The 16,166-nt window shown below is 42.0% G+C and overlaps 1 protein-coding gene across 6 annotated transcripts in view; it reads left to right on the forward strand.

Annotated features, from left to right (window-relative positions):
- ARHGAP8 (Rho GTPase activating protein 8) overlaps nt 1-16,166 on the forward strand; it is a 203,781-nt gene that overhangs the window by 72,616 nt on the left and 114,999 nt on the right. For 3 of the 6 annotated variants that reach the window (XM_073650050.1, XM_073650051.1, XM_073650052.1), the window contains one exon: nt 7,726-7,842. The exons of 1 other annotated variant lie outside the window; for it this stretch is intronic. In XM_073650050.1, the coding sequence (XP_073506151.1) occupies nt 7,736-7,842 (107 nt within the window). In that variant the 5' untranslated portion in view covers nt 7,726-7,735. Of the gene's footprint in view, nt 1-7,255; nt 7,843-16,166 lie in introns of those variants that run through there. 2 more of the 6 variants (XM_073650054.1, XM_073650049.1) reach the window with 1 other exon arrangement.

Here is a 16,166-nt window from a genome sequence, read left to right on the forward strand (position 1 = left end):
GGATCAGGCTGATGGGAACTACTGCTCCCATCGAGCTGATCCTGCTGGCAGGAGTGGACGGGGGACAGACATAGGCCGATGGGAGTAGTAGTGTCACATCGGCCTATGTCTGCCTGCACGCACACACCCGCACACATCGCACAGACACCGCGCACACCCGCAGACATCGCACAGACACCGCACACACCCCCAGACATCGCACAGACACCGCGCACACCCGCACACACTCGCAGACATCGCACAGACACATCGCGCACACCCGCACACACTCGCAGACATCTCACAGACATCGCACACACACTCGCAGACACACGCACAGACACCCGCACACATCGCACAGACACATCGCGCACACCCGCACACACTCGCAGACATCGCACAGACACATCGCGCACACCCGCACACACTCGCAGACATCTCACAGACACCCCGCACACACTCGCAGACACACGCACAGACACCCGCACACACCAATCATGACGGGTCTGAGAGGTGAGGCTGACCTGTGAGACCGTGGGAAAGTTCATGTGAGTTCATGCAATGCAGTCAAGCATGAACTCACATGAATCCTCTGAGGGCACCGCGGCGACTTCAAATGAACAGCTGATCGGCATCACCTGATACCTCAGCTGTTCATTTGAAATAACCGGCGGGAAAGTGCAGCACAGAACGGGAAAGCCGGCGGTGAAGTCTTTTCACTGCCGGCTTCCCCGCCCGGGTCCTTCGCTCCCCGCTCCTTTGTGCTGCACTCCCCGCCCGGTCCTAACTTGCGATCGGGATGGGAGGTGGCGAGGGGAGCGGAGGATCGGGGTGGGAGGCTGCGGGGAAGCAGTATGGGGCTGTGTGATTGTTTAAAAGCCGGCGGCTTTTTACCGCCCGCCGGCTTTTAAACAATCAGGAGAATTCTCCCACGCTGGGATGGCATTCTGATGACAGGCTGGATCGCAGCTGAGCGCTGCCATCCCGCTTTTCATCCTTCAGAGACACTGCAGAGCGCAGGCATTATGGGAACTTCCGATTCCGGTATTCGATATTGTAAAAGTATCGGAATTAAGTATCGGAATTCCGATACCGCGAATATCGGCCGATACCCGATATTACAGTATCGGAATGCTCAACACTACTTGTCACAGAAGCGATGCGAACTTCCCAGCTCCGGACACAGCGCAGCGCTTCTGTGACAAGTGAAAGCTGTCGGCACAGAAGCCCTGCGCTGTGTCCGGAGCTGGGAAGACACTGCGATGTGTCAGGAAAGTTCGCTAGGTTCTGTCTGTCTCCGCTGCTGGGAATACGCTGCGCTGTGTCCCAGGCCTGAGAAGACACAGCGCAGCGATGTGTCAGTTTCAGCACAGAAGCGCTGACTGTCTGGACCTACCGCCGCCGTATTTTAACTCCCTCCACCTTATATTAACTCCCACATGGCAGGGATACGGCCACGGCAGCTTATTAACACCCCCAGAGTATCCCCGCATGTCAATTTCTGAAAGTTCAAAAACATTACCGGCGTATAAGACGACCCCAGACTAGACAGAAGATTTTTCAGTCTTCAAAAGTCGTCTTATACGCCGGAATATACGGTATAATAATATATTTTTTTAGGCTGTGTGCCCACTATGCGTTTTTTTAAGTGTTTCCGCAGCGGCAATTCCGCTGCAGAAACGCTTAAAAAACACTTGGTAGAAGGTCTGCCCTGTCCCTCAATGATAATCCGCATGTGCTGTGCACTGCTGCGAAAATTTCCACTGCGGGTTATCATTGCGGAGAAATCCGCAGCACTACCAATTATTTTGCGGAAGTGCTGCGTTTTCGCCGCCATTGACTTGCATTGGAACGCATGGAATCCGCATCACTGCATCTGTACATGCGGATTCCATGTGTTTCAATGTGCGGATGGTACCCGGGATTGGAGCAGAGGAGACTCTCCTCCGGACCCGGGTACCAAAGAACCTGTAAAAAAAAGAATAAAATAAAAAATAAATATTATACTTACCTTCTGATGGCCCGCGGTGTCTTTATCCGATGCGTCCTGGCTTGCCGGCAGCACGCGATGGTCTGAAAAGGATCTGCCGTGACGTCATTTAGTCATGTGACGGGTCATGCGACCGCTGACGTCGGCAGGCCATCAGAAAGTAATTATATATTTATTTTTTATTTTTTACCATTCTTTTACGGTCACACTATATAAATCCATGTCGTTTGCATGGATTTATATAGTGTGACCAAGTTGTCAAGCACTTTCCAAGTGATGCTAAAATCGCTTGGAAAGCGCTTGTCAACCCGCATGCGGAAATGAAAGTGAAGAACGCTTCACATCCGCATGTCCCTGGCAGGAAAAACGCATGTACAATCCGCATGTACAGTCCGCATGTACAATCCGCATGCGTTTTTTCTGCCAGGGAGATGCAGAAACGCTCAAAAAAAATCCGGAGCATTTCTGCATCGTGGGCTCATAGCCTTACATTAATTGTATGACTCAATATTGAGCACACGTAGCCATCTATACACGGCAGGAGGCCGCATGGCGCCATCTATACACAGCAGGAGGCCCCACGTAGCCATCTATACACAGCAGGAGGCCGCACGGCGCCATCTATACACAGCGGGAGGCCGCACGTAGCCATCTATATACAGCAGGAAGCCACACGTAGCCGTCTATACACAGCGGGAGGCCACACGTAGCCATCTATACACAGCGGGAGGCCCCACGGTGCCATCTATACACAGCGGGAGGCCGCACGTAGCCATCTATACACAGCAGGAGGCCGCACGTAGCCATCTATACACAGCAGGAGGCCGCACGTAATCATCTATACACAGCAGGGAGCCGCATGGCGCCATCTATACACAGCAGGGAGCCGCACGTAGCCATCTATACACAGCGGGAGGCCGCACGTAGCCATCTATACACAGCGGGAGGCCGCACGTAGCCATCTATACACAGCGGGAGGCCGCACGTAGCCATCTATACACAGCGGGAGGCTGCACGTAGCCATCTATACACAGCAGGAGGCCGCACGTAGCCATCTATACACATCGGAAGGCCGCACGTAGCCATCTATACACAGCAGGAGGCCGCACAGCGCCATCTATACACAGTGGGAGGCCGCACGGTGCCCCCCCCAGAGACAGCGGGAGGCCGCACGCAGTCACGCACACACAAACATATACAGACATATACATACATGCATAAACACATTTGAAACACAAAAATACATATAAACAGACATCACACAATGATATCTGCCTGCACACACACACACTCACTCACTCAATCACACAGACACTCACACACACACTCACCATCCCCCGGCTCCTCTCCGGTGAAGCAGTGCAGCTCACACTGTGTGACGTCACACTAGCAGACACTGCCGCACACAGGGCCGTGTCTCCTAGCTGTGACGCGACCGGGCCAGCACAGGGAAGTTAACAGCTGCAGTGTTGGCCCGGCCGAAGAAGAAGTAGCGCTGTGCGCCACTGCTGGGGGAGCGGTCCGGGGGCCCCCCCGCCACTTTCTGCCCGTTATGTGTCGCGGCGCCGCACATATAATAATCTGGTGGTAGCCCCGATTGCCTTCATTATAATCCGCCTATGCTCACCTCCGCCTCCTGTACAATGACTGATAACACCTCTATATACAGTAGATAACACAGGATCCACCATTCACAATAAGTGATGTCACAGCTCTTCTCCTCCTCCTCCTGTACAATGACTGATAACACCTCTATATACAGTAGATAACACAGGATCCACCATTTACAATAAGTGATGTCACAGCTCACCTCCTCCTCCTGTACAATGACTGATAACCCCTCTATATACAGTAAATAACACAGAATCCACCATTCACAATAGGTGATGTCACAGCTCATCTCCTCCCCCTCCTGTACAATGACTGATAACACCTCTATATACAGTAGATAACACAGGACACACCATTCACAATAGGTGATATCACAGCTCTCCTCCTCCTCCTCCTGTACAATGACTGATAACACCTCTATATACAGCAGATAACACAGGATCCACCATTCACAATAGGTGATGTCACAGCTCACCTCCTCCCCCTCCTGTACAATGACTGATGACACCTCTATATACAGGAGATAACACAGGATCAACCATTCACAATAGGTGATGTCACAGCTCACCTCCTCCCCTCTTGTACAATGACTGATAACACCTCTATATACAGGAGATAACACAGGATCCACCGTACACAATAAGCGATGTCACAGCTCACCTCCTCCTCCTGTACAATGACTGATAACACCTCTATATACAGTAGATAATACAGGATCCCCCATTCACAAGAGGTGATATTACAGCTCACCTCCTCCACCTCCTGTACAATAACTAATAACACCTCTATATACAGTAGATAACACAGGACCGACCATTCACAATAGGTGATGTCACAGCTCACCTCCTCCTCCTGTACAATGACTGATAACACCTCTATATAAAGTAGATAACACAGGACCCACCATTCACAATAGGTGATATCACAGCTCTCCTCCTCCTCCTCCTGTACAATGACTGATAACACCTCTATATAAAGCAGATAACACAGGATCCACCATTCACAATAGGTGATGTCACAGCTCGCCTCCTCCCCCTCCTATACAATGACTGATGACACCTCTATATACAGGAGATAACACAGGATCAACCATTCACAATAGGTGATGTCACAGCTCACCTCCTCCTGTACAATGACTGATAACACCTCTATATACAGGAGATAACACAGGATCCACCGTACACAATAAGCGATGTCACAGCTTACCTCCTCCTCCTGTACAATGACTGATAACACCTCTATATACAGTAGATAATACAGGATCCCCCATTCACAAGAGGTGATATCACAGCTCACCTCCTCCACCTCCTGTACAATAACTAATAACACCTCTATATACAGTAGATAACACAGGACCGACCATTCACAATAGGTGAAGTCACAGCTCACCTCCTCCTCCTGTACAATGACTGATAACACCTCTATATAAAGTAGATAACACAGGACCCACCATTCACAATAGGTGATTTCACAGCACACCTCCTCCTCCTGTACAATGACTGATAACACTTCTATATACAGTAGATATCACAGGATCCACCATTCACAATAGGTGATATCACAGCTCACCTCCTCCTCCTCCTGTAGAGTGACTGATAACACCTCTATATAAAGTAGATAACACAGGACCCACCATTCACAATAGGTGATTTCACAGCACACCTCCTCCTCCTGTACAATGACTGATAACACTTCTATATACAGTAGATATCACAGGATCCACCATTCACAATAGGTGATATCACAGCTCACCTCCTCCTCCTGTATAGTGACTGATAACACCTCTATATACAGTAGATAACACAGGACCGACCATTCACAATAGGTGAAGTCACAGCTCACCTCCTCCTCCTGTACAATGACTGATAACACCTCTATATAAAGTAGATAACACAGGACCCACCATTCACAATAGGTGATTTCACAGCACACCTCCTCCTCCTGTACAATGACTGATAACACTTCTATATAAAGTAGATAACACAGGATCCACCATTCACAATAGGTGATGTCACAGCTCACCTCCTCCTCCTCCTGTAGAGTGACTGATAACACCTCTATATACAGTAGATAATACAGGATCCCTATTCACAAGAGGTGATATCACAGCTCACCTCCTCCACCTCCTGTACAATAACTAATAACACCTCTATATACAGTAGATAACACAGGACCGACCATTCACAATAGGTGAAGTCACAGCTCACCTCCTCCTCCTGTACAATGACTGATAACACCTCTATATAAAGTAGATAACACAGGACCCACCATTCACAATAGGTGATTTCACAGCACACCTCCTCCTCCTGTACAATGACTGATAACACTTCTATATACAGTAGATATCACAGGATCCACCATTCACAATAGGTGATATCACAGCTCACCTCCTCCTCCTCCTGTAGAGTGACTGATAACACCTCTATATAAAGTAGATAACACAGGACCCACCATTCACAATAGGTGATTTCACAGCACACCTCCTCCTCCTGTACAATGACTGATAACACTTCTATATACAGTAGATATCACAGGATCCACCATTCACAATAGGTGATATCACAGCTCACCTCCTCCTCCTGTAGAGTGACTGATAACACCTCTATATACAGTAGATAACACAGGACCGACCATTCACAATAGGTGAAGTCACAGCTCACCTCCTCCTCCTGTACAATGACTGATAACACCTCTATATAAAGTAGATAACACAGGACCCACCATTCACAATAGGTGATTTCACAGCACACCTCCTCCTCCTGTACAATGACTGATAACACTTCTATATAAAGTAGATAACACAGGATCCACCATTCACAATAGGTGATGTCACAGCTCACCTCCTCCTCCTCCTGTAGAGTGACTGATAACACCTCTATATACAGTAGATAATACAGGATCCCTATTCACAAGAGGTGATATCACAGCTCACCTCCTCCACCTCCTGTACAATAACTAATAACACCTCTATATACAGTAGATAACACAGGACCGACCATTCACAATAGGTGAAGTCACAGCTCACCTCCTCCTCCTGTACAATGACTGATAACACCTCTATATAAAGTAGATAACACAGGACCCACCATTCACAATAGGTGATATCACAGCTCACCTCCTCCTTCCTTCATGATGACCTTTGCACATGCTTACTAGATGCTCCAATACAACAGATAGCCTCAGTGTATTTTCATTGCTGCTAATGTACATGTGCGATTCCAGAAAGTTAGAGTCTGAACAATCCCCAGTGGCCGGTTTGAGAATTGCAAGATTTCTAATTTTTTTTTAATACAGATTGTGATATGGAAAAACAACAACAAAAAAAAAACGATAAAAAAAAAATACATTTAACTCAAAAACCTGATTTGAACAATAGGTGATTTTCTGATGATACATTACTTTTAAGAAAGCTCCACATTTTTTTGAATCTATTTAGTTTGAAAAAAAAAAGGTGTTGAAGGGTGAACATTCCCTTTAAGAAAATGACAGTAGAAAAAATGACTGAAGGATTCCTGCTTCCTGGAGGTATTTGCTCTCCTGGGATAGAAGAGGTTAAGTAAATGTACTCTGTTCTCCCAGTCACCATTGAGATGTAAATTCCCAGGCTGGATACTGAATATGGGGGACGAGTTTCCCCTTATTCCAGCCAGCCCCTCGCCTGCTTCTTCCGGACTCTTCTCCATCTCTTGTCCTGGGTCATTGGGAAGCAGAGTTTTGTGATTTTCTGGCTCTGTTCTCAGTCTCTGCCATTGGAGAAACTTTTTTTTTCTTCTTCCTCTTCTTTTTCTTTCGCTTCCGTCACTTTAAGAAAAAAAAGAAGTTACTCAGAGTCAGGAACTGAAGACAGAGTTCAGCTCTGGGGTTTATCTATAGTGGGTGCAGAGGGCGCAGTCACACCTGCGACACCCAGGGGGTCATTTTTGGGGTTTGGAAGGAGTCGTCCAGGGCGCAATGCTCCGGAGCGGAGTCATGCTGCTGTATGGTGCAGTAGTAGGGACTGCTCCTGCCCCGGCTGGGCTGTGTTAAGACGTCTTTGCCTTGCCTCTTTTTTTTTTTTTTTTCTGAATGCAAAGCGAGTGATCTCTCAGGATTATTTGTCATTAGCGAATGCTGAGACTCAGGCTGACAATGAGGACTCTCCGCAGGGCGAAATTCATGAGTTCACCCAGCCTGAGCGACCTGGGCAAGAGAGAGCAGGCTGCAGCCTTGGATGAGAGAGGGACGCAGCAGAAGAGAGCGGGGTCCAACGCCACCTGGAACAGGTAAGAGGAGCCCACCTGCTGCTGCCATATCTGGGATAAAGGAGATAGATAATAGATAGATGATAGATAGATAACAGATAGATAACAGATAATAGATAGATAATAGATAGATAGATAGATAATAGATAGATAATAGATGATAGATAATAGATAGATGATAGATAGATAGATAATAGATAATAGATAGATAGATAATAGATAGATAATAGATAGATGATAGATAGATAATAGATAGATAATAGATAGATGATAGATAGATAATAGATAGATAATAGATAGATGATAGACAGATGATAGATAGATGATAGATAATAGATAGATAATAGATAGATAGATAATAGATAGATAATAGATAGATAGATAATAGATAGATTATAGATAGATGATAGATAATACATATATGATAGATAGATAGATAATAGATAGATAATAGATAGATAATAGATAGCTAATAGATAGATGATAGATAATAGATAGATAATAGATAGATAATAGATAATAGATGATAGATAATAGATAGATGATAGATAGATAATAGATAGATGATAGATAGATAATAGATAGATGATAGATAGATAATAGATAGATAATAGATAGATGATAGATAGATAATAGATAGATAATAGATAGATGATAGATAGATAATAGATAGATAATAGATAGATAATAGATAGCTAATAGATAATAGATAGATAATAGATAGATGATAGATAATAGATGATAGATAATAGATAGATAATAGATAGATAGATAATAGATAGATGATAGATAGATGATAGATAGATGATAGATAGATAATAGATAGATGATAGATAGATGATAGATAGATAATAGATAGATAATAGATAATAGATAGATGATAGACAGATGATAGATAGATGATAGATAATAGATAGATGATAGATAGATAATAGATAGATAATAGATAGATAGATAATAGATAGATAATAGATAGATGATAGATAGATGATAGATAATAGATATATGATAGATAGATAGATAATAGATAGATAATAGATAGATAATAGATAGATAATAGATAGCTAATAGATAGATGATAGATAATAGATAGATAATAGATAGATAATAGATATATAATAGATAGATGATAGATAGATGATAGATAATAGATAGATAATAGATAGATAATAGATAATAGATAGATAATAGATAGCTAATAGATAATAGATAGATAATAGATAATAGATGATAGATAATAGATAGATAATAGATAGATAATAGATAGATGATAGATAATAGATAGATGATAGATAATAGATAGATGATAGATAATTGATAGATAATAGATAGATGATAGATGATAGATAGATGATAGATAGATGATAGATGATAGATAGATGATAGATGATAGATAGATGATAGATAATAGATAGATAATAGATAGATGATAGATAATAGATGATAGATAATAGATAGATGATAGATAGATAATAGATAGATAATAGATAGATAATAGATAATAGATGATAGATAATAGATAGATAATAGATAGATGATAGATAATAGATAGATAATAGATAGATAGATAATAGATAGATGATAGATAATAGATGATAGATAATAGATAGATGATAGATAAATAATAGATAGATGATAGATAATAGATAGATGATAGATAGATGATAGATAATAGATAGATAATAGATAGATGATAGATAATAGATAGATGATAGATAGATAATAGATAGATAGATAATAGATAGATGATAGATAATAGATAGATAGATAATAGATAGATGATAGATAGATGATAGATAATTAATAGATAGATAATAGATAATAGATAGATAATAGATAGATAATAGATAGCTAATAGATAATAGATAGATAATAGATAGATAATAGATAGATGATAGATAATAGATGATAGATAATAGATAGATGATAGATAGATAATAGATAGATAGATAATAGAGAGATAGATAATAGATAGATGATAGATAATTGATAGATAATAGATAGATGATAGATAATAGATAGATGATAGATAGATGATAATAGATAGATGATAGATAGATGATAATAGATAGATGATAGATAGATGATAGATGATAGATAGATGATAGATAATAGATAGATAATAGATAGATAATAGATGATAGATAATAGATAGATGATAGATAATAGATAGATGATAGATAGATAATAGATAGATAGATAATAGATAGATGATAGATAATAGATAGATGATAGATAAATAATAGATAGATGATAGATAATTGATAGATAATAGATAGATGATAGATAATAGATAGATGATAGATAGATGATAGATAATAGATAGATAATAGATAGATGATAGATAATAGATGATAGATAATAGATAGATGATAGATAGATAATAGATAGATAGATAATAGATAGATGATAGATAATAGATGATAGATAATAGATAGATGATAGATAAATAATAGATAGATGATAGATAATTGATAGATAATAGATAGATGATAGATAATAGATAGATAATAGATAGATAGATAATAGATAGATAATAGATAGATAATAGATAATAGATAGATGATAGATAATAGATGATAGATAATAGATAGATAATAGATAGATGATAGATAGATGATAGATAATATATAGATAGATGATAGATAATAGATAGATAATAGATAGATAATAGATAGATGATAGATGATAGATAATAGATGATAGATAATAGATAGATGATAGATAGATAATAGATAGATAATAGATAGATAGATAATAGATAGATGATAGATAGATGATAGATAATAGATAGATGATAGATAGATAATAGATAGATAATAGATAGATAGATAATAGATAGATGATAGATAATAGATAATAGATAGATGATAGATAAATAATAGATAGATGATAGATAATTGATAGATAATAGATAATAGATAGATAATAGATAACAGATAGATAACAGATAGATAATAGATATATAGATAATAGATAGATAATAGATATATAGATAATAGATAGATGATAGATAGATGATAGATAGATAATAGATAATAGATAGATGATAGATAGATAATAGATGACAGATAATAGATAGATAATAGATAGATAATATATAGATAGATAATAGATAGATGATAGATAATAGATAGATATTAGATAAATAATAGATAATAGATAGATAGATAATAGATAGATAATAGATAATAGACAGATAATAGACAGATAATAGATAGATGATAGATAGATGATAGATAGATAATAGATAATAGATAAATAATAGATAATAGATAGATAGATAATAGATAGATAGATGATAGATAGATGATAGATAGATAGATGATAGATAATAGATAGATGATAGATAATAGGTAGATGATAGATATATAGATAATAGATAAATGATAGATAATAGATAGATAATAGATAGATAGATAATAGATAAGAGATAGATGATAGATAGATGATAGATAGATAATAGATAGATGATAGATAGATAGATAATAGATAGATGATAGATAATAGATAGATGATAGATAGATGATAGATAGATGATAGATAATAGATAGATGATAGATAATAGATATATAATAGATAGATGATAGATAGATGATAGATAATAGATAGATAATAGATAGATGATAGATAGATGATAGATAATAGATAAATAATAGATGATAGATAATAGATAAATAATAGATGATAGTTAATAGATAGATAATAGATAATAGATAGATAATAGATAGATGATAGATAATAGATAGATGATAGATAGATCATAGATAATAGATAGATGATAGATAGATGATAGATAGATGATAGATCATAGATAGATAGATAATAGATAGATGATAGATAAAAGATATATAATAGATAGATAATAGATGATAGATAATAGATAGATGATAGATAGATAATAGATAGATGATAGATAGATGATAGATAATATAGATTATAGATGATAGATAGATAATAGATATATATGAATCATTTCAGCCTAGACATGTAGAGGAGAATATTGCCATTCACTGACAGCTGGCAGAGATCTTACATATAGTAAGGAATGAAAGAATGGGGTTTATAGGATGTTGTGGAATTTATCATTATCGTCATGCCTGGAAAACACCTGGAATGGGGATGTTCAGCTGACTGTACCGTAGCAGCCAATTGCAGCGCAGCTTTAATTTTTCAAGAGCACCATAAAAAAAAGAAAATTGCATTGGTTGCTATGGGCAACAATGAGTTTTTCATAAACCCCCTCCATTGTCCCTACCAGTCCTCCAGAGAGAGAGAGGAAGAGAGATACTACTTCCATCTGCTCTCAGTTCTGTCTAGTACAGGGGGATCCCTGGCATGTCATATGGAAAAGTGGTGACCTGTCCTTTGCCATAAATATGTGATTTTTTTACTTTCTACCTGGTGTAAACGCCGCTGTTCTCCTGAATCCAGCGATGTTTTTCTTTTGTTCCTGCGCCTCTCCGTTCCTGAGATATGGCCTCCTCTTCCCTGCATGCAAATATAGTCTCTTTAACTAAGTGGGCGTGATCTGCAAGACAACACCCACAGAGAAGAGTTGGGGACCACGCCCACTTTGCTAAAATGACTAAATTTGTATACAGGGAAGAGGAGGTCATATCTCAGGAACGGAGAGGCGCAGGAACAAAAGAAAAACATCACCGGATTCAGGAGAACAGCGCCATTTACACCAGGTAAAAAAAATAACATATTTATGGTAAGTGACAGATCCCTTTTAAGGAAGCTCATGTATATAGTATTATATACTAGTTGTAGTTGAACTGGTTTCATGAACTTATGATCGCTGAGATTACACACAATTCTGACCCTTCCCAAGGTCAAAGTTCAGCCCCACTTAATCCGCTCAGAGTTGTGTAAATGAATCAGAGTCATAAATGAAACTTTCATAGCTGAGAATATGGAGCAAAGTACAAGATAACACTTCTATTTGCTCTTCTTTATCTATACAACATTCCTCTTCACCTCCAAAAGATAACTATTCAACTCTAAATCATACTAGATCAATAAACAGCAATACTGATGTGGCAGAGCTGAAATTGTCATTTATCGCCTTCGGACTGCATTGTGCCCATATCATGATAAGATCCTGCAGGCCTATGTAAAATAACAGACCGGACTCCAGGCAGAACCATCGCTAGTACCTAGTAAATCTGGGTAAGTTCTGGGGCCCTCAGCCCCTGGGACGCCCCATTCGGCCCAAGTTTCAAATTCACATGTCCAGTGGACTGTGTCTATAGAGATGGTTCAGGAGCAGAGCCCGCTCCATACAGGAGCAGAGCCCACTCCATACAGGAGCAGAGCCCACTCCATACAGGAGCAGAGCCTACTCCATACATCAGCAGAGCCTACTCCATACAGGAGCAGAGCCCGATCCATACAGCAGCTGAGCCCACTCCATACAGCAGCTGAGCCCACTCCATACAGGAGCAGAGCCCACTCCATACAGGAGCAGAGCCTACTCCATACATCAGCAGAGCCTACTCCATACAGGAGCAGAGCCTACTCCATACAGCAGCTGAGCCTACTCCATACATCAGCAGAGCCTACTCCATACAGGAGCAGAGCCCACTCCATACAGCAGCTGAGCCCACTCCATACAGGAGCAGAGCCCACTCCATACAGGAGCAGAGCCTACTCCATACATCAGCAGAGCCTACTCCATACATCAGCAGAGCCTACTCCATACAGGAGCAGAGCCCACTCCATACAGCAGCTGAGCCTACTCCATACATCAGCAGAGCCTACTCCATACAGGAGCAGAGCCCACTCCATACAGCAGCTGAGCCCACTCCATACAGGAGCAGAGCCCACTCCATACAGGAGCAGAGCCTACTCCATACATCAGCAGAGCCTACTCCATACAGGAGCAGAGCCCACTCCATACAGGAGCAGAGCCCACTCCATACAGGAGCAGAGCCTACTCCATACATCAGCAGAGCCTACTCCATACAGGAGCAGAGCCCACTCCATACAGGAGCAGAGCCTACTCCATACATCAGCAGAGCCTACTCCATACAGGAGCAGAGCCCACTCCATACAGCAGCTGAGCCCACTCCATACAGGAGCAGAGCCCACTCCATACAGCACTGGCGCTGGCTGTGTAATACAACCGTCACCCGAGTTTTAACTGCTACGAATGGAGCTAGCAGTAGTTTAACCCCTTAGACGCCGCTGTCAATGGTCACATCGGTAGTTGGAACCAGTAGGAAGGTGTCTCCCTGAAACATTGTTATCGGGTGCCTATGGCATTGTCAAGGCAGCTTGGGGGTCAATTGGAGACCCCCTTATTGTTTGTGCACCTTAGAGCCTGAGCCTTGGTTTCATAGGGAAAACAGTAATTTTACAACATATTGCAATCGTACACTATTGCACTGAATTGCACATGTGCTTGCAGGTTCAAGTGCCCTTTGGGGGGGTCGTGAAAAAGTGTAAAAAAAAAAGAAAAGAAAAATATTAAAGAAATAAAATAAAAACAAAAAAAAAAAAATAATATTAATATATATATATATATATATATATATATATATATACACACTGCTTAAGAAAATAAAGGGAACACTTAAACAACAGAGTATAACTCCAGGTAAATCAAACTTCTGTGAAATTAAACTGTCCACTTAGGAAGCAACACTGATTGACAATCAATTTCACATGCTGTTCTGCAAATTGAATAGACAATAGATGGAAATTATTGGCAATTATCAAGACACCCTCAATAAAGGAGTGGTTCTGCAGGTGGGAACCACAGACCACATCTCAGCACCAATGCTTTCTGGCTGATGTTTTGGTCACTTTTGAATGTTGGTTGTGCTTTCACACTCGTGGTAGCATGAGACGGACTCTACAACCCACAGAAGTTGCTCAGGTAGTGCAGCTCATCCAGGATGGCACATCAATGCGAGCTGTGGCAAGAAGGTTTGCTGTGTTTGTCAGCGTAGTGTCCAGAGGCTGGAGGCGCTACCAGGAGACAGGTCAGTACACCAGGAGACGTGGAAGAGGGCCGTAGGAGGGCAAGAACCCAGCAGCAGGACCGCTACCGCCGCCTTTGTGCAAGGAGGAACAGGAGGAGCACTGCCAGAGCCCTGCAAAATGACCTCCAGCAGGCCCCAAATGTGCATGTGTCTGCACAAACGGTTAGAAACCGACTCCATGAGGGAGGTATGAGGGCCCGACATCCACAGATGGGGGTTGTGCTCACAGCCCAACACCGTGCAGGATGTTTGACATTTGCCACAGAACACCAGGATTGGCAAAGTCGCCACTGGCGCCCTGTGCTCTTCACAGATGAAAGCAGGTTCACACTGAGCACATGTGACAGACGTGACAGAGTCAGGAGATGCTGTGGAGAGTGATCTGCCGCCTGCAACATCCTTCAGCATGACCGGTTTGGCAGTGGGTCAGTAATGTTGTGGGGTGGCATTTCTTTGGAGGGCCGCACAGCCCTCCATGTGCTCGCCAGAGGTAGCCTGACTGCCATTAGGTACCGAGATGAGATCCTCAGACCCCTTGTGAGACCATATGCTGGTGCTGTTGGCCCTGGGTTCCTCCTAATGCAGGACAATGCCAGACCTCATGTGGCTGGAGTGTGTCAGCAGTTCCTGCAAGATGAAGGCACTGAAGCTATGGACTGGCCCGCCCGTTCCCCAGACCTGAATCTGATTGAGCACATCTGGGACATCATGTCTCGCTCCATCCACCAACGTCACGTTGCACCACAGACTGTCCAGGAGTTGGCAGATGCTTTAGTCCAGGTCTGGGAGGAGATCCCACAGGAGACCATCCGCAACCTCATCAGGAGCATGCCCAGGCGTTGTAGGGAGGTCATACAGGCACGTGGAGGCCACACACAATACTGAGCCTCATCAGGAGCATGCCCAGGCGTTGTAGGGAGGTCATACAGGCACGTGGAGGCCACACACAATACTCAGCCTCATCAGGAGCATGCCCAGGCGTTGTAGGGAGGTCATACAGGCACGTGGAGGCCACACACAATACTCAGCCTCATCAGGAGCATTCCCAGGCGTTGTAGGGAGGTCATACAGGCACGTGGAGGCCACACACAATACTCAGCCTCATCAGGAGCATGCCCAGGCGTTGTAGGGAGGTCATACAGGCACGTGGAGGCCACACACAATACTCAGCCTCATCAGGAGCATTCCCAGGCGTTGTAGGGAGGTCATACAGGCACGTGGAGGCCACACACAATACTCAGCCTCATCAGGAGCATGCCCAGGCGTTGTAGGGAGGTCATACAGGCACGTGGAGGCCACACACAATACTGAGCCTCATCAGGAGCATGCCCAGGCGTTGTAGGGAGGTCATAC

This window comes from Phyllobates terribilis, unplaced genomic scaffold (assembly GCF_046119375.1).
Source record: "Phyllobates terribilis strain yellow unplaced genomic scaffold, ASM4611937v1 Scaffold_10__3_contigs__length_209671492, whole genome shotgun sequence".
NCBI classification, from domain to species: domain Eukaryota; kingdom Metazoa; phylum Chordata; class Amphibia; order Anura; family Dendrobatidae; genus Phyllobates; species Phyllobates terribilis.